The sequence below is a fragment of the Dunckerocampus dactyliophorus genome, chromosome 12 (assembly GCF_027744805.1).
Source record: "Dunckerocampus dactyliophorus isolate RoL2022-P2 chromosome 12, RoL_Ddac_1.1, whole genome shotgun sequence".
In the NCBI taxonomy this organism is placed as follows: Eukaryota; Metazoa; Chordata; class Actinopteri; order Syngnathiformes; family Syngnathidae; genus Dunckerocampus; species Dunckerocampus dactyliophorus.
In genome coordinates, this window is record NC_072830.1 from 17,677,032 (window position 1) to 17,697,941 (window position 20,910).

Below are 20,910 nucleotides of genomic sequence, written 5' to 3' on the forward strand. Positions count from 1 at the left end.
CTGGTTATAAAAGGACCGAATGGCACGTAGTAGCGCGCCACCAATCCTGTACTCCCACAGCAACCCCGACAGAACACTGTGAGGGACACGGTCGAATGCCTTTTCCAATCTACAAAGCACATGTAGACTGGTTGGACAAACTCCCATGTACCCCCTCTAGTACCCGGGCAAGGGTGTAGAGCTGGTCCAGTGTTCCGCGACTGGGACGAAAACCACATTGTACCTCCTGTAGACAAAGTTGGAGTAACAGTTGCACCCTTCTCTCCAGTCCCCTGGAATAGACTTGTGAGGTCAATCCAAAATCTGATTGGTTAAAAAAACAAAACAGAACAGTCCATTGCCTGTTCCTTGGCCAGCACTCCTGACTCGGAAGGCTCTGGGCAGATTAGGCTGACATGGCAACACACAGAAGCTGATATACAGTATTATTGAACAAAAACATCTAACGCACAAGCAGTACAGCTAAAAGGCACACTGTGGAATGAAGATAATACTGTTAATAAATGTAAATAAATTAACACAGTTCCATGGAACTAAAGGACAGTGTTTGATAGCGTTTAGGCCAGCAGAGAAGGCTTTGCTGGCCCTGATTACACACCACTGATTGCACTTTATCCACTTTCTGCATATATACTGCAACTCTGCACTGGTCTAATGTAAAAGATGCTATACTGTATATCACATAAAACAACGTAAAATTAAGGAGTGGGAAAAGGAGGACACAAATGTTCACAGTATGAGCATAGCTACGTAAGTTACAATGCTAACATTCCACTCATATTTTAACAGCTACATCATAGTTTAGCATATTCTTTGAAGAACAACAAAATGATTACATTTACAGCTTCCTCGTCTGGAGCTGATTGAGGGATAATTGGCAGAGCTTCAGGCTTTATTTTAAGATGTGTAGTGAAGCCTGCTTTTTACAAAACTGTCCTCCAACAACTGATGGGCGTATATTGAGGGCGGGCTCATCTCGCTTGGGGCGGAGACAGAGGCAGTGTCATGTCCAGGTGGAATGAGGTTTTCTCCTTCATGACGTCATAAAAAGCTGGAACTTCAAAAGCGAGTTTGAGTGCCTCTTATTTCAAATACGAGGCAAACAAGTGAGGGAGATGATAGATTTCTCTCACATTTGGTGCTCATAAACAGCCTTGAGAGACACACATTACTGTTAGAACACCATTAAAAAGTCACTTTTGCATAATTGGGAACCTTTAATAACTGGCAGGAGGAGCGAAATATACACATATTTCAGCAATGGGTTACAGCCACAATTTTTTACTAAACCTAAAGTATAGCAAAACAGCTCAATGTGGGTTAGGAACTAATTTTATCCAAAAATGCACTGCAACATCAGTCTTAATCCTCCGCCACTGTTACATTACTTCTATATTGCAAAAGCTCATTGACAGAAAAGAATGGTTCACAGCTCCCATATACTATCCCGTATCTCCTTATTCTGGTGTTGATACTCAATATTCATCTCATTATAGAGCATAATATAGCACGGTCATCCACTCGCTTCAAATCCCACATCTAAAAGAGGACAGAAGAAAACAGAGCTCCAAGAAAATGCAATATTTCTGTTTTTAATATCAAAGTCTATAAGATCAGGGCAGAGATGGGTTCCATGGCAATATGTTTATTTAGATATTTTATAGGGAGGGGGAAAAAAATCTGCCTATCAGTGGATGCATGGGGGGGGGAGCTGCTGTTTCTGAGCTCATCTTATATGAAAAATAATGTTGTGTATGGCTATACTTTTATATATATTGTCAATATGGGATCAGGGGCTCTTTTACAATGTGCCATACTTCAGGCCGGGGCTAACAGCATTTTATAGCCCACCAGCAGTTCATCTTCATGTCTCAGGCAGGCAGGAGCAGTGCATAATAATGTCGTTTCCTGCCCCCAAATGCTATTTCACGGGCCGGGGCTCATTTCTCAAACTTCACCACTTTTACAATTTTCCAAACTTTTATTCCCGTCATTATTACCAACAAGATTTCATTACATATTTAGAATGTAAACAAGTCTGAGTAATGACGCTCCTGCCGCCCGTCTCCTTGGAATGGTTCCCTCCTCTGATGATGGGCTCAGCAGTGCGGATTCATATGTATACACACACACACACACACACACACACACACACACACACACACACACACACACACACACACACATATACACACTCAATTTTCAAACGAATACACAACTCCAACATACTGGGCTTTACTAAGCCACATGAAAAGTATGAATATACAGGATATACTTGTAAAGTGCAACAAACAAGATGCAACTCGGAGTGGTGTGTGCGCACGCATGTACTTGTTCTCGATAAAGGGGAAGTGGGGGAGGAGGGTTTACGCTCAACTCCCATAAATCATGTAGAAGAAAAATGAGCAAATCTGCAGGCTAACTCATCTTCTCTCCATCCGGAGAAAATGAAATTCACGGGAATACCTATCAAAACTGCAATCATCCAGAGATAATATCTTCTTTGGTCTATCTGCACTTTCCGATTTAATTTCCTCCATGCCCTTGACATCCAGCGATATACCATTAAGATGAAGCACATACAGTAAGGGAGTCGTTTTCAACATTTTTTTTTTTTTATATACAACACCTCCGCACCTAATGTAATATCATCATTTGGAAATTAATGCGGGCTGCACGGTGGCCGAGTCGTTAGCATGTTGGTCACACAGGAGATCAGGAAGACCTTAGTTTGAATCTCCGCTTGGGCATCTCTGTGTGGAGTTTGCATGTTCTCCGGATGTGGGTTTTCTCCAGGTATTCCGTTTTTCTCCGGGTATTCCGATTTCCTCCCACATTCCAAAAACATGCATGTTAGGTGAACTGGAGACTCTAAATTGTATGAATGTGAGAGTGAATGATTGTTTGTCTATATGTGCCCTGCGATTGGCTGGTGACCAGTCCAGGGTGAACCCCACCTTTTCGCCCGAAGTCAGCTAGGAGGAGTCCAGCATACCCCCGCAACCCTAATGAGGATAAGGGGCAAAGACAATGGATGGATGGAAATTAATGACATCTTTCTTTTGTTTAGGGAGGAGTTCTTATTTTTAGGGGGTTAGACTGTGAGAGCAAAACAATGACAGAGATGATGGAGATGAAGGCAGTCGTGGGCGCTTATGCAGAGAAGAAACAAGTGATGTTTGTCCCTGCTTCTGTGCCAGAATGACATGCAATTACAAGCGGGCTTGCCCTGAGTCAGGGGGCCACGAGATGAGAGAGAATACCCCCCCCCACACGCTGCTACCGCCCGCTTAAAGCGCCTCCCACCCCCTGCCGACACATCAAATATGACATCAAATATGATGAAATCATTAGTGTAATAAGCAAGGAAATCTGTTTGCTGATTATCAACAGCCACCCCCCCTTCCCCTTCATGTCCCTTATCTTTCTTTTCTCTCTGGAACTGATTTTACCACTTTATCTTTTGGACTTGCATTAAAAGGGAATGTGATGATGATTCTCCCAACCTTCTTTCACACTGTGATGCCAGGTTCGATTCACTGCGCAACTGCCTGTCGCTGTCTGTCATGAGACCAAGCAGGCTACCAGCCTCCGTAAACTCTTCAACTCACTGAGGGACGCCATCAAGCAAAGTTCAAGTCAACCAAGTGTGAGTAGTGAAGATATGGACTCTGCACGAAACGTCCGCAGCAGTCGAGTTCACTGGTCCGTGTCTTTGTTCTATGTGGTGTTCACGTCTAAGCTCAAATGAACCGAACCGCACCAAAGTTCACTTGCTAGCGGGCCAAGAGCCATCTCTCTAGCCCAGGGGTGACAAAATCATTTTCACCACAGGCCACATCACAGTTGTGGTTGCCTTCAGAGGACCGCAGCTTTGCCTGAAATGTGTCCACAACTGAATAGGATAGCTCTAAAGTGAGGGGATGGTGAAAGATCCACGCATTTATTCTCTCACATAGAGGTAAATCCTAACCAAGACTGTTTCACTCTTTTGTGGTGCAAAACGACAGTCGTTAAGACACAGTGGAGTGAGACCTCTGCCTTGCAACGACGGTTATTAATGAGGACGATGCCACCCAGAGCACCAAAAAAAAAAAAAAAAAAAGTTTGGGCCCCGGGCTTTGAGTGTGACACCTGCGCTCTGGCGGTTTCTTTGGTGCACGCCAGTGCTCAGATGATCATGTTCAAAACTAGGCATGCGTGCCCGGCTAGTAGCTAGCAGGTGTGGTATGGCTAAGTGTCAACACACCAGTAATGTAGTTTGATTGGCGTAACAATGTTAATAATAGTAATAATAATAGTATCTCGCTGTAGCTTGGTTAATATGCACGTCACATTATATGTCAATTGAGCGTTGTTGGCGCTTTCTGGAGACTTTTTCAGACGACTTTATGAGAGCAACAAGTATGTCCCATACCTGAAGTAATGAACTCGCTCTTTTTATCTGTTTGTACGTCTTTAAAACGCACAGAAAAGAGAAATACATATGTCACGTGTTCATGTCTCACATAAGGATTATGGATGATGGGCAAAATTCTTAAAAAAAAAAAAAAAAGCACTGGAATGGGAATATGCTATCGGAGTGAGGCTGAAGTAATACTTGTTCTGATAAAGCAGCTGGCTATTCTGTCCAATTCTACTGTTTTATCCACGAACATTATGAAAACAATATACACTTGCCGGGCTGCTTCGTCCACTCCTTTTCTCAGTAGAGCATCATTGCAGTCATACGCAAGTGCTCTTTCCTCATTGCTTCTGTACAAAAGCGCAAAACTAGAAGGAGATGCACTGGGAGCAATTATCTCCATTTTTTTCTCACTTTGTTGTATTAGTCTGCTGAGATACATGAAAACAAAGCAAACGTCCTAGCATGGAAATCATAATAGCCCACCTAATGGCGGCACCAGTTTATTATTTTAAGACGGAAACAACGTATTTTAACTGTATTAATATCATGACAATAAAAGTGCACATTTTATACGGCACTCTCTATACATTAATGTGAAAAATAGGACACCACACAATGTAACTCTTCTACTCCTGAACTGTTCCACACAAAAGGGTGAAAATTTGTCAAAATATGCACCCTTACCGTGTTGCCTTTTGCTATTATCTTTCTGACAAATACACCACATGGTAGCACAGTTATTAAACCCCAAAGTTTGACCCCATAAATCAGATTGACTTGATATTTCTCACACTGCTCAATGCGTGCTACAAGTCACTTTGAGGTGTTTAGCCGAATCACCACCAAATTTGGTACACACCTTTAGGGGACTGACAAGCACATGTGTGGAAAATTTGAGCAAGATTGAAAAACATGGGCGCCAGAAAGTAAAACATCTTTGCAGAGGCATGGTCAGGACGAAGCAACAAATTGTCCCTAAGTCAGCGGCCATTTGTCTAATGATTATACAACCTTGAGGATATACTGTATAGCGCCACAAATGTCATTCATTCTCAATTTTTTTTGGCTCAATTACTATAAGTAAGTTACTATAATATTACTATAGTACTACTATAAGTTGCTTTCACTTTCATCAGTAAAAAAAACAAAAAAAGAAAAAACTCTTTATACTCTTTCACGAGAAAGCAAACTGGTTGAAATTGAACTAAACACAACAGCGCCTCTGCTGGTTGCAGCCAAATAGTGCACTGCCTTAGATCAATCAACAGTTTCACACAATCAATCAGTCCTTGCAGATCGATTAGTCTATTATTATGCACATCGTGATTCCAAATCCCCTGAACACTATAAAAACAACACTTCCTATTACAAGGTGATTATATTTAGAAGCAAGCTTCAAATAAAAGAGAGTGATGGTTTTATTCAATCAGATTCAAGGCAGGCATCTAAAAGAATAATACGTCTCCAGCTTAGATAGCTTGACGCGCCCATCTCCAGAGCAGTACATCAACAGACAGTCATAAACGCCCGTTTGGAAGTCTACAGGGATGTTTATGTGAACGACTGAGGGGGAACAACATTTTGAACACTTCTACAACTCTTCCTCACGGGTGGGGGCGTGAAACGCGCGCCATTATTTACTGTTCTCGCTTCCCGAGTCGTAATCAAGAGCCCTGAGCTAGTCCCCCAGGCATGCTGACTGCCGGAGGTGCAATCTCCCTATAAGCATAAACACACCACGCGCGGGGTGGGGGGGGCGTTCAATTCCCCGAGATGTTTTACACAAAAATATACAACGATAAAGGAGCGGATGTGTGTCATGTTAAAATGCAGCGTAATGTTAAAAATATACTCGAGTGTATAAAATCCAACGCCTGCAGGCAAGCAATGATGACTAAGATGCTGCCGCAGTTGCAGACATCTTTCATACGTTTGTTAATAAATCGACCAGACGCATTCACGTACACACGACGCAATGCGATGCACGCCAACACAAGCGCTGTGTCACAAATGTGGGCTTTACACAAATAGTAGGCGTAATTAGTTTGGCTTAACACAGTCAGAGATATAAGAATTATCTCCACCAAACACAAATTTGAACAAGTAGACGACACATTCATTTTCTGTTTGTGGTACTATTTTATGTGAATAGCGTTTGGTTACGGTTGTACCAGGTGTACAATTGGGCGATTTCTGGTAAAAAAACAAACAAAAAAATGCCTCCAAAGTGCTGAGACACGGAGAAAGAGTACGATTAAAATAAGTTGTGCTTACTCTTTTTCAGACCTGCTTAATTGTACAAGTGTAGACACGTGGAACCCTGCACATTCACAATTGCACCTTCATCACAGTCGTCCCTCACCACATCCCGGTTCGAATTTCGCGACTTCACTCGATCACGGTTTTTCAAAAATACATTAATAGGGATGCCCCGATCATGGTTTGATGCTGCTGATTCCGATACTGATCATTCATGAGTGAGATCGGCTGATACTGATACCAATCACATGGATTAACTGGAGGTTTTTCAATATATTTATGATGATTGCTACTTTCCAGCATTGCTGTTAGACAATTCCAAGGGCCCCTGGCAAATTATTGTCCGGTTGCAGTCGTCTCCAACTTTCATGACTATTAAAGCTGTCAAATATTTATGACTGGCAACATATAAACTGCGTACTACTGTATTTACCAAACAGATTTCCACTCAAACAGTGTGGCCATGGTCTTTATGCTATTTTGTGCTCAGCCGATCAGTTAAAAGGAGTATTGAGAAGGTCATAAACAGGTTTTCTATGCTCCAACTATGAAAATATTTGATTTATATGTGTGGAATCCAACTTTCGGGAAATTCACTTACCAGTCGGGACTGCAACCAAATAACTGTGATAAACGAGGGATTGCTCTACTTCGAGTTTTGGTCAGTATTTTATTTGTTTTTTCCAGAACTCATCTCATTCACTCTAATTATATTCATAATAAGGGATGTCCGATATTGGCTTTTTTGCTGATAACCGATATGCCGATATTGTCCAACTCTCCATTTCCAATTCCGACATCAACCGAGACAAACGCCGATATGTGTAACATCACATATGTTTTTCTTATTTTTTTCCCAATACGGCGGCGACGTTGACGTAAGGCTCAGCGCTCGATGTGGCGTCTACGTATATGGCTTTGACAACAGCACTTCCTGTTTCTCAGAGTGCTTTGATGTACTGTTGTTGTAAATGGCTGATAAGTTACATGTTTAGAGCTCACATAGTTGTTGGTTATTCAGCATGATTCGTTTTTTTAGCTCTTTCTTTAAAGACAACGTGAGTAAGAATGGTGTGTGGAATGGTAACCCCCCACGATTTCTATGGAGCTGGTCAGTTCATTGTGAGCGCTGTTGTTACTCTGTTGGCTAAATTGTTAAATTCTTCCTCACAGACTCGTGAGCGAAACAGTATTAACAACATGATTCAACAATGTTGCAATTATGCGATGTTGGCACTAAAAGCTCTATATTGGCTTTCAATGTAGGGGAAAAAAACGATTCCGATGTTGGCCTATACATTGAAAACTTTAAACACGTTTAATAAGTGTGTGAGGCATATAGGAGGGGAGGGTGTGGAGCTGAATCAAATCTAATCATTCCAACACTTTTATTGCAAATGTTGAGCCAAAATCGGAGAGGAATGTCAACATCAAGCTAGCAGGAGGGTTAGGAGGAGGAGTGGAGAGAGCCCGGTGTCTAAAAAATAATATGACATTTTATGGTAGTCTCAATTACTCGCACATTTTCGCCATTCAGTGGTGGTCTCGGACTGTAAACCCTGAGAAAATCAAGGATCTACTGTTCTTCAATGTAACTCTGTCAAGCGTGTTTGAAATAAACTAGACCATCACCATTCCCAAGTCAAACAAAAGTCCATTCCTTATGCACAGTTAACATTTAACGATAAACTCCACAAGGATGTTGTGCTTTATCTTTCAGTTTTTTTGTTATGCCTTCACTGACAAAACAAACACAAAGCTGGAGATTTGCTCTTATGCTGCTTGCTGACACACACACACACACACAGACACACACACAACACTTACATTATCCAGCACTGCCTAGAAAACGCCAGTAGGTGACAGAAACACTTTGCAAACACCTTCCTGTTCCCTCGCTATAACCTGTCAGTGAGAAATTTTACTTTATTTTAGTTTTATTCTACAGTGCTTTATTCCTGCATGAGAGTTAAAAAATATTGAAATTAACTTCAAACATTTCTTGTGCAGGTAATGAAGAGTTTGACCTTGGAACAGACTATTTATATTTCCATTATTTCTTATGGAAAAATTGCTTTGAAACTCGAACAACTTGGAAGCTAACCCGTCTCACACAAAAGATTATGCTCAACTTTAAAGGTTCTACTGTAACTTATTTATTTTTAAATAGCTATTTTGCTTTGGGTCTAAACAGGGCAGTGTATTTTATTATATGCAGTGAACAAGCCATCATCCATTTAGTCACTGCCAATACATATTTATTGTATACATTTTGCAGTTTAATGGCTTTAATACACTCATTTAAGCTGAGTGCATCTCATGACTTGAAGGCTCACTCACAATTTCAATACACAAAGTGATTAATATTGTTAATGCATGGAACCCTTGCTTGCATTATTAATAGTAATACATAAGCTTTTATGAGGAACTACATTACTGCATCTACAGACCTTTTCTATTCACATTTTCAGATCTGGACTAGAAGAACTACCACCAGCACTCGGTACGAGGTGTGTCAGAAAAGTTCCAGGACTGGTGTCCCAAAAGTTACATTTCAAATCAAAACTAAGTTTTCCCCTTGGAATCCTTCTGGAGTCTCAAGCAAATTTCTAGCTTTTCCTGCCACGCGCCTTCATTGGCTCCTGGAAAGATTCTTCCGGGATGCTCTGCAGCTTTGTCGTCACCGCCAACCTTGGTGCCCACATCTTCAGGATGGAGATGTTCTTCTCGACCAGGAACTGTTTGATGCTCACGCAGGCATGCCATAGTGAAGCAGCCAAGAGTTGCCCTGCCACAACTCTCGCCTCTTCTCACAAAGCAAACGCAGCAGATTTCTTTGAAGACATGCTGGTTGATTCCCCAGCCCTGTGCACGAAGCCCCTCACATCGAAGCATGTCATCAACATCAACAGTCCTGGAACTTTTCTGACACACCTCGTACCTCTCAATTTGGATGCCCGCATGAAGATTGTGTGACAGTAGCCAAAGAAAAGGTTCTACCAGCCTGCCGCTTGCTGCATTAAAGGCTTGGAGTAGTGTTTGAATATGGAGGTCAGACATCACAGTGGCAAATTCAGGGTCATTTGCGTAGCACACGTTGGCGTGTGTGTGTGTGTGTGTGTGTGTGTGTATGTATGTGTGTGCACAGTTTAGTATGCAGGGAGGCCAGGGCGTGCGACATCCACAGAGAACCAGGACCCTTGCTGACCCGTGTCTATAATTCATCCCCTGGAAAAAAAAGGGGCCAAGGAAGCCTGTGGTTCTTTCCCACCCCAAAAAAGAGGAGCAGGAACCTTTTCACTTTGTGTTGCATGGCACTGTGACCTTGTATTAAAGCAAGTAGCGAGAGAAACTCTGGAAATGGACATAAAATTTTCAGCTTTTGTCCCATGAGAGAGTTTGCAGCAGGTCCTCGCATTCATCCATATGAGAAGACCGAATGTGTGTGCTTGTGCGTGTGTGTTTAGGTGGAACTGAAGACAATTTCAATAATAACAGTTTCACAGATGTGTAATAGTGTGTGTTGTTAAACAGAACTTACCAGATGTTCTAATCTTGCTTTCATGGCCCCGGCGTCCCTGCAACACAACAACACATTTTAACACTTTTAAGTTTCACAATAAAATGCCACCTCATTAAAGGACATACATACGCACATTTGGAATTCCTTGTATCCTTGGCTTAAAAATGCAATCGGGAATGACAGGAAATTGTAAAAAATATATATATTTTTTTTTTCCGGCCCCAAAATAAGTTTTTAAGCACACAAAATCCTCAACAGATCCAATTTATTTTGCAATAAATCATCTAAACCAAACTTCTCCCACTGAGGGCCGCACACTGAAAAATCGAAGGATTCGGCAGGAACTTTTTCTTTTTTTTTAACCCATGTAGATATGCAAAGATGTTTTTAATGTGGCAAACAGATACTGTGCATGTGGTAAGTATGATGGCAGACTATTGTGTGTAGCAGTGTAAAAAAAAAAAAAAAAAGGATAAGTTGTTTAATAAAATGTGTAATAAAATGGTCAACAAAAACTACCGCTTCCCAGCCTTTCCTCCTCTGCAAGTGTGCGCCATTTATGGCTTCCGTGTACGTAAGCGAACACACACACCTGTGTCCACGTGACCATGCCCCTCTACACCCATGCAGACTAAACGCGGTGCTCCCCACCAAACTCATAATCTGTCTCCGACAAATAATATATTAATATAACTAATATATATTATATGGCTTTATTATTGCAATAATATAACTTTTTACTTTAGATTTTAGAAAAAAATATATATATATTAGTCTTTTATATTTCAACTTTTTTTTTCTGTTAATATGAATTTATTCTCCTACTATTTCATCTTCATTCTCATAAAAATACTGCTCTTTTTTCAGTTTGTGCTGTTTCTATTTTAAGAATGTGCTGAGTGCCAATAAAAAAATGTAAAAAAACAGTTGTGAGCCATAAATGGCCACCGGGTCGCACTTTGGACACCTCTGATCTAAACCATCGCCACAGGGCACGGTGGTCTAGTGGTTAGCATGTTGGCCAACACAGTAACAGTCTGGAGATCGGGAAGACCTGGGTTTGATTCTCCCCTGGGCATTTCTGTGTGGAGTTTGCATGTTCTCCCCGTGCGTGCGTGGGTTTTCTCCGTGTACTCCGGCTTCCTCCCACATTCCAAAAACATGCAGCTGAGGTTAATTGGCGACTCTAAATTCTCCATAGGTGGACAATGGTTGTTTGTCTATACAGTATGTGTATAGACCAGGGTGTACCCTGCCTGTAGCCCGAAGTCAGCTGAGATAGGCTAAAGAAATACCCTAAAGAAATCGACACAGTCACTGTAAAGCCAGTCAAATGCAGGAAGGCAGCACTCACACAGAAGCCAAATTGACAGCCAATTTTATAGGTCCAAAATGTGGAAATGTCCAGAGAGAAGGCAACATGTGGATAAGGGTAAAATGCATGATAACTTGCTTTACTAACGATTGTACATTTTATCAGTATTATTCTACAATCAAAAAGCGATAAGTTTCTTCCAAGCTGAGGTGTGAAATTGTATGAACGCCACCTAGAGGTTAACTAGATTGGCATGCTGCTGCTGGCAGTCGTCAACAGTTTCCAGGGAACGACCTAGGAAGCCTATTATCTGCCAAGTCGTAATAATGATAATAATACAAATGTGTGAATGATTAACAACACATTCGTAGCAGCGGTGGAACAGCGAGTTAGAGACGTAGTGTGTCTGTGTGCGTGTGTGTGCGTTAGTCGGGAGGGAGAGAAGCTAGGTTGAAAAAAAAAAAAAGAAGCAAATTGGCAGTAAATAATAGATGCAATTTTGGCACATTTCAAATCTGCAGCAGTGGAAATCAAAAGATCAAGAGAATACAAACAGACTCCGTTTCGGATCCCGCCACCCCAACCAACTCTGGTCCCCATTACTGACAAATCTGTGTGTGTGTGTGTGTGTGTGTGTGTGTGTGTGTGTGTGTGCGTGCGTGTGCGCGTGCAGATGAAGAGAGAGGAAGGTTTATCGACAGGCTTCAGTTGCTAATGCAGCCAGCAGCATCACAGTGTAAATCTATACCATCTCTAAAATTACATAGTCTAATACACCCTCCCACCCCCAGCCCTTTCCTCCCAAATATCCATCCATCCATCCATCCCGCCAGGTTCCAAGTATGGTCTAAAGGAATGATATGCAGATAGATAAAAAGCAGCAACATAAGATAAAGGTTGCAAAGGTGACCAGGAAAGCCTGTTTGCTGTTTCCTCCTCCTTCTCCGTGGCACAAAGTCAACCACTTAAGGCCAATTTCATCTGGCTGTAATTACATTACATTGTGACAAACACCCCGCCACATTCATTATACATGACGGGGCGCGCAGCGGGCCGACAGCGAGACATTTGTTACCGTGGTGACAGTGCGTGTAATCCGCTAATGAAGCGCAATTAGTGAGAAACAATCTAACACGGGGGAGACTCTCCTTCCCTCCTCCTCATCTTCCTCATCTCATTTTTCGGGAATAAAATGACACTTTCACCTGCCGACCAGTGAATGTAACGTCGGCATCCATTAGACACACTCAAACCATTTTAACATGCTCATCTCTCATCTCCAAACATCATATAATCTGCTGAGGTCTTCAGGGAGCCAGCTCTACTTTTCTCCTCCTCCCCTACCTTCCTCCTTTGGAAAGCAGCAGGCGGCATTGATTTCTGAATTACGCCACAATATTAAATAATTAATATACTTGCCGTGATTGATGTTTTGCATTAGGCCAATATTAGGTTATCAATCAAAATCCACTTGGTTTAATGTAATAATATTGAAAATGTGTCAGTGCCTGTTCATCCAATTTGTAGCAGGAGGCAGGCCAGACAGTAATGGCGGTGTAGCACAAGGCCTGGGAGACTCTGCGGCCTCGCTTAACGACGAGCGTCGCGGCACATTACACGGCGAGCCTCGGGAGAGCTGATGGAAGAGACTCAACGACAGGAATAGGGCGGAGGTTGGTTTATGTTAAACTGTAATAGCTACAAAATAAGAATAAAAATGTAAAAAAAAAATTTTTATTAAAAATTAAAACAATATATATTTAAAAAATATACTAAAATAAAAAAATAAACCATTAAAAACAAAAAAACTTCAAAACAATTAAAAATTAAATTTAAAAAATGCCATTGTAAAAAAAAATAAATTACATAAAAAATTGGTTATTTTATATTTTTTACATTTGGCTTACTGTTGAGTAAAAATGTATTTCATATTTTTCTACCTTTATCTTATTTAATTTCCTTTGTTATTTAGTTTGTATGTCAGTAAACTTTTGAACCAATCTTTATTTTAAAACAATATTAAAAAATGATGATAATATTCAAGATCAGACGATATGAAAAAATATATCATGATCATTTTGTTTGCTATATTCTCCAGCTCTAGGGTAAAGTAACACCTCTCAGCTGACACGCATAACTTGACATAAGTGGTTAAAAACCCACTCATAGATCTGCTTACCCCTTCCACAAGTTCCACTAATAGTTGGCCTTTAGATTGGTCTGTTGGTGTTCACAGTGGAATCTCAGCATTCATCAATTGGTTCCAAAATGAAAATCAAATAAATCTGTTCCAGACAAGCAAAAATATTAATAAAAAATACATTTTATAGAGAAATAATTATAGTTTTGCATGCAAACAAAATGCAAAATAATCATAAATCACTCATTTATGAAACCTATTGTTGATGCGAACACCTTCTTTATCATATTGCTGGTGCCAACAACTTTCTTTGGCCCCATGGTGGGCTATTTAGCAGTCACACTCAATTAAAAATGCACAGACAGTGAGTCAGCAATGTGGAGGGTGCTTTGTTTGGGCACTTGATTCCATGGAATGATACAGTACAGGGCAAAAAGGATTATTTTGTTACGTGCAGTGTTGTACGAAAACCAAGACGAGAGTACACAGAGGCAAAATTTTGGCCGAAAACCCATCATACAAAAAATCCCCAAATCCAAGGTTTGACTGCATATAAGTGTGCCGTGCAAACCAACATCTCTGTCATTTCTTGCTGTCTGTTGTTATGACCTGCGCTCAACATGGCTGGTACAGTTCCCTTAATATCGTAGTCTGTCCGGTTACTGTGTCCCGTGTCCATTTTGCCACACTATCAAATATGATCATGTACAACAGGGGATGCCACCCGTCGATCGTGATCAACCAGTCGATCTTTGGGACTTCCCCGGTCATTCGCTCTTGTAAATACCATAATTATATGCTTATATTTAGTGCAGGCCCTGTTCAAGGCGGACTTTGTGGTTTTTACGCGAGGCACCTTGCAGGGTCCTTTTTAGGACTAATGGCCAAAGGGTCAAGGTTGGTGACCACTGATGTACAAGAGCTAGATTACGTCACATGTGATCCCCAAAAATAGTTTGGACTTTAGTGAACATTTTTTGTAACATTTTGGTATACCTTGTACAACTTTTGGAGCATTTGAACCTCAAGGTACCACTTTTATGGCATTAGGGCTCTTATCAAAGCCCACCCATCTCATATTTTCCCCCTTCACTGCCAGAAGTAGACAACATAGATGGCTATCTTTAGTCTGTCAATGAAGAAATAAAAGATTTCAAATGCAGGAGGAGTCATTCGAGTTCCAGCTAAAGGAGCTACTACTACCCATTAGCCAGGCACTCGTCAGCAATGCATTATCTGCTCTTTTATGCGTGCTAGTGTGCGTGTGTGTGTGTGTGTGTGTGTGTGGAGACTTTAACCCTTTCCCTCAAGCACATTTTAATAGTCTCTCTACTCGGACTTATCTCTTTAAGAAAAAAAAATGCAGTAATTCAACCTCCAAAAAATGATATTATTCCGGGTCAAAACACTACTTACTGTTCCTTCAGTTCTCTCTTTGTTCATTTGAGAGACATCTGGATTAAAACAAAAACTCAATTCTTTTTCTGCCTTTCAGAGCTTGTAAAGCGTGGTATGAGCTGATAAGTAACTTGAAGAGGGCGTTGAGACCAATCCCCAATCATGACATCATCATCAGCGCCACTGTCATTTCCATGCATGTGGAAGTGGTCTCGCATTTCAAATGGGGACAGACATCTTGAATGAAGTGATGCCAAGGAATTCAATTACTCGAGCTAGAATAATAACGATGATGTAACTAGCGTTCAACATTTTACTTGAAAGAGCAGAGATGTCCTTTTTTTTTGCTAAGGCTGGATATATTATTTTTACCTTGTGACAGATATAACTGATTGAGCGGAGGGAAGAAGAAAATAGAAGCAAAAGGACACAAGGACGGAAAGAAACATCATGTGTGTGTGTGTGTGTGTGTCATGCAACCCCATTTGCCACAATGGCATGCCTTGTCAAGCGTGTCATTGAGAATTCATATGTTGTTTGACTGCTGATATAATGGCAGGCATATTTATGGGAAAGTCAATAGGATAGGGACACCACACACACACACACGCGCACACTCAGACAACCACATATGCAAATAGAAGAAAGCATGCACAAATAAACATTTCCCATCAGTGGCATGATGCACTTTTTCCAACACAAGGCAAATGCTTGATATTAAGCAGTCCATACAAACAAACAAACAATACAAGAAGCCAGGCATCCCCAACGGGCCTGATTGCTATCGCCTATAGAGCTTCTTTTAAACATGGCTGCCAATAGAAATTGAAATTGCATTCTCATGTGGATACGATCAGAGCTACCTCTCAGGGGTTTATACGGTAAAGAGGAGGATCAGGACAAAAAGTCAAGGACATGATAGGGGGGGGTTCAACAGGGCCTGTCGCTCTCCCAAGCAAAATGATGAAGAGTGAATAAAACACTTAAGACATCCACTAAAACACTCACATTCCCCAAATAGTTTAGTTTCTCCATTTTAAATCTTCCAAGTCCCCGTTTAAATGCATCACCTGTAATTTGAACGTTGTGTGCCGTTTACCTGTGTGGGTAGAGGAAGAGAATGCTACATGAATAACTCTTCAGGGCCCGTATTCACAAAGCATCCTAAGGCTAAAAATAGCTCTTAGTGACGTCACTCTTAGAAAAATCTTTCAATTCCTCAGATTCTATGATTTTTCTTAGAATTTTTAAATGTTCGGAGTGGTGAGGAGTTTTTTTTAAGAAGCCTAAGAGTGGCGTAAACAGACAAGATGGCGGAAAGACGGAGAGAAAGGAGAGATATTCTCCGTACGCTAAATGACAGCGATTTAATAGCACGCTACCGGCTCGATCGTGTAGGGATAATGCTTGGGTGGACCTCATCAGGGATGAGCTTACTAGTCCCACCCTGCGTAGCAACGCTATAACGCCTGAGATGAAAATCATCACAACACTGCGATACTTGGCCACAGGTAAAAAGCAATAACGTAGCAGTGATGACTTGGATCTGTCACAACCCTCTGTAGCAGAGAGACCAGCCAGACCATTAAGGCGCTTTCACAGCCTCATATCGTTAGCAATCACAGGAACGGCTGACAGCTGAGTCTGTACCCACCATTAATATCAAAGACATTAAGTAGTAAAATGAACAGCATTTGGACAGTAACCATAACAAAATAATGAATGTAATGGGCATTTGAATGGGGTAAGTGCAACCATTTTGAAGCTGAGTCATAATTAATTTAATTTTGCTGAGTTTCATCATCCAGGTTATATGATCGGTTGATTTTACTGGCAATTCATGACGAGGAGCGCGGCGCACATTTGTTCTTTTTTGGTATGTCCCCCTTTCTGTAAGGACCAATCACAGTTCTTAGAAGACTGCGTCATACCCAGCAACAGGGTCAACCACACCTCCTCACTAAGATACAAGTTTCTGTCCTCTCCTTGATCAGAGTTGCGCTCAGGAATTTCCTTAATCACTCTTAAGATAAGACTCCTTGCTAAGAATTTTTAGGCAAAGTTAGGAGCTTTCTGAGAGGACTCTGAGAAGCTCTGTGAATGCGGGCCCAGGTGTGTACATGCGTTTCTAAAAGCTGTTTCATGCAATAATTCACATTGTTTTGTGCATTTAAGCAGTTATTGCCTTGTGCTACAAAGCTTTTCTATGTAATTTTGACCCTGAATGCATATGCAAGCTCCACACCTTTACCAAAGGGTTCTCTTTTGAAGACTGAATGCCCCTGCAATTCAGCATTCAACAAAAGTGTGAAAAATACACTTTAAAGCTGCACAAGACAATGCAATTCCAACTGTCGTCACGCATGATATCACACAAGACCTGAGTACAGCAATATGTAAGCTACTCTGTGTGACTTTTGTCTGTTTTTTGGCTTTTTATAACACTTAAACCAATAGAAGTAGCAGAGAGAAGAATTGGAGAAAAGATGACTACAAGTATACAGCCTAGATCAGGAATCGGCAACCTTTAGCATCAAAGGAGCCATTTGGGCCCATTTGTACCAAATTTAAACCCACTTGGAACCACAAAACTTATTTCACCACTAAATTGTAGGTAACACTACATATAGTTTCCTTACACGTATTGTCACATGACTTTTCTGTCTTCCTGGCGGAGTGGCGAGCCACACCTGTTGCCAATTGGCAAACAGTCATGTTTCTTAAGCCTTTTCTGAAGGCTTCTCCACCGATTTTGGATCAACATTTGCAATAAAATTATGGTAAAACATCCATTCGTTCCAGTACCACTTCCCATGTCGCTTTAGTTGCCATTGTTCATTAGTGACAAAGGAAGCTAACAAGTAGCCTATCATGATAATCTATACATCAATTAATCACATGATAAATAAAAACAACCTTGATCATTTTGCCGGCCTCGATATATTAACATGTGCATGTGTGTTTGTTTTCTCCTCTTTCTCTACCAAAGAAGCTGGATGACAGGAGGTTTCACCCTGTGCATCTGTCTCGACACCTGGGCGTGTTGGTTCTATAGCGGAATGAACTGAATGAGTGAACCCTTCTGTCAGTCATTCAGTCTCTTTGTCCCATGTGGGGAGAGGCGGAGCACTTGCTAGCTGTGTTTGTCATGTGCAAGACGACTGAATACTTTCTTCGTGACTGTTGTATATAAAACACGATATGATGTCAATTTCAGCCGGCTTGCGCATCATCATTTTGTGACATGAAAAAGACAATGAAATGCAGAGTACAAAACGGTTTCAACTGCCGTGGTTCCTGAAGTATAACACCTCATTGTGCACTAAATGCATTTTGTTGCATCCAAAACATGTACTTTGACCAAACCTCAGCAAAACACTCCATCTCATTACATGTAAACAACACAGACTGAATCAAGGAAGCGTATACGTAAATGAGCTGACATCTGCATAGACTGATCTATTTTTTTCAAATCAATACACTTTTGGAAACTATTGTTTTACATCATCTGTGATTGACTGGCAACCAGTCCAGGGTGTGCCTCTGTTGACAACGTTGACAATAATATCGTTTATCAGCAATAATTCATAGGACAATTGTCAGCCAGCAATATTTGTTATCGTGACAGGCCAGCTGACAAGCGAAATAGTGGACAGACATCATGGTTTATTTCGGAGTTCACTAACCAGAACATAGTGCAAATTATATGGCACACACTCAACTCCAAAGGAGAACTATGAAAGGCTCATAGATTTCCTATGTATCTAAAACTGACAAAGAGTAAAGAAACGGATGGGGATTATGATTAAATATGCTTTGCTTCTTCCTACTCTTTTCTGGATATGCAGAACTGTGTATTGTACTATCCGATGTATTCCAGTGTAATTTGTATCATGATCAAAATAAATTAAACCATTAACATAAACCAACCGGCGCCATAGCAGAAGGATAAAAGAGCCGCATGGAGCTCCGGAGCCGTGGGTTGCAGATCCCTGGACTAGGTTATACCGTAAATAAATCGGGAATAATTGGAATGTAAGAAAAATTGAAGGTCGACGTGCATCCCGGAAGGGATTGCATTGGACATTGACGTTCCAAAATAGTCTGTTTCAAATGAAATGTAAATTAGGGCTGTCAAATGATTTTTTTACAAAGACATAGTCTCTCCAACGTGTCCTGGGTCTTCCCCGAGGCCTTCGATTGGTCAAACTTGCCCTGAACACCTCCCCAGGGAGGCCTGCGGGAGGCATCCTGACCAGATGCCCAAGCCACCTCATCTGGCTCCTTTAAATGCGGAGGAGTAGCGGTTCTACTCCGAGTCTCTCCCGGAAGTCAGTGCTTCTCACCTTATCTCTAAGGTAGAGCCCAGCCAGCCTACGGAGAAAACCGCTTGTACCTGCGATCTTGTCCTTTCGGTCACGACACAAAGCTCATGACCATAGGTGAGCTCAGCTTTCTCTTCACCACAACAGACCGATGTAGAGTCTGCACGCACGCAGACGACGCACCAATTCGCCTGTTGATCTCACTTGTGAACAAGACCCCGAGGTACCTAAACTCCTCAACTTGGGGTAAGATCTCATCCCCAACTCGGAGATGGCACTCCACCCTTTTACGGGCGAGAACCATGGACTCAGACTTGGAGGTGCTGATTCTAATCCCGGCCGCTTCACACTCGGCTGCGAACCGATCCAGTGAAAGTTGAAGTTTACGGCTCGATGAAGCCAGCAGGACCACATCATCTGCAAAAAGCACAGACTCAATCCTGCAGCCACCAAACTGGAACCCCTCCACGTCCTGGCTGCGCCTAGAAATTCTGTCCATAAAATTAATGAACAGAATTGGTGACAAAAGGACAGCCCTAGTGGAGTCCAACCCTCACTGGAAACGGGTCCGACTTATTGCCGGCAATGCGAACCAAACTCTGACACCGGTCATACAGGGCACGTACAGCCTGAATTAGCTGGTCTGATACCCCATACTCCCGGAGTACTTCCCACAGAATTCCTTGAGGAACACGGTCGAATGTCTTCTCCAAGTCCACAAAACACATGTAGACTGGTTGGGCAAACTCCCATGCATTTGTCTAACACTAGTCTCTTTAATAGTAGCAGAACATTTGAATCACAATTTAAACCGTCTTATTATGAGTAGTGAGGGGTTGCGTTCAAAGACATCCCGTAATTTAAGGTAAAATTATTTGTTTTCAGTGTATTCTCCAGCATACATAAATGTAGCAAATTGTACAGCCGAATTAAGAGTTACAATGTGAGTGACAAGAACAGCCACTTCATGTTTTTCTTTTTCTTCCTGTTTATTTACGCACGCACACACGCATTATAAAGTTGTGTTTGTGATGTTCGGCATGTTCCTGAATGAATCTCACGTTCCTGTAATGAGAATGAGGAAGTGTCATTCCCAGGCTGAACGAACTAGAGACGTGTGTGAGTTGGGGACATACAGTATATGGTGTTGGAACACACTGTTGATGTGTTCAGGTCAGAATGAAGTTAGAAAAGAGCGTCAGACTCTGTGACTGTGCGGGGACGCTCCGCATCAGAGGTAACAGAGGTGTGCTTGCTCTGGTGCGCATGCTTTAATTAAACATTAATTAACACTAAAAAATGGAACTTCATAGTTCTTAGTTACCGCCGTTATTTTTGACAGCCCTTATGGAAATACATTGTAAAATCAACATCATTTCAGTTAGAGATGTAAACATCACAGAGCAAAAGACTTCTCAGCCTGTACACGACAATGCAGTCCAGAGGGGCCGAGTTTATAAAAAAAAGAAAAGACTTCTTTTTCAGCATGTTACATAGACACACAAATGTCAAAGCAAAAAGGGAAAAGATGGAAAGAGCAAT

General features: G+C 41.5%; 1 protein-coding gene across 3 annotated transcripts in view; it reads right to left on the bottom strand.

Annotated features, from left to right (window-relative positions):
- Positions 1-20,910, bottom strand: part of rsrc1 (arginine/serine-rich coiled-coil 1) — a 169,436-nt gene that overhangs the window by 96,102 nt on the left and 52,424 nt on the right. For all 3 annotated transcript variants that reach the window (XM_054795190.1, XM_054795189.1, XM_054795188.1), the window contains exon 5: positions 10,209-10,245. In XM_054795190.1, coding sequence (XP_054651165.1) covers positions 10,209-10,245 — 37 coding nt within the window. The remainder of the gene's footprint in view (positions 1-10,208; positions 10,246-20,910) is intronic.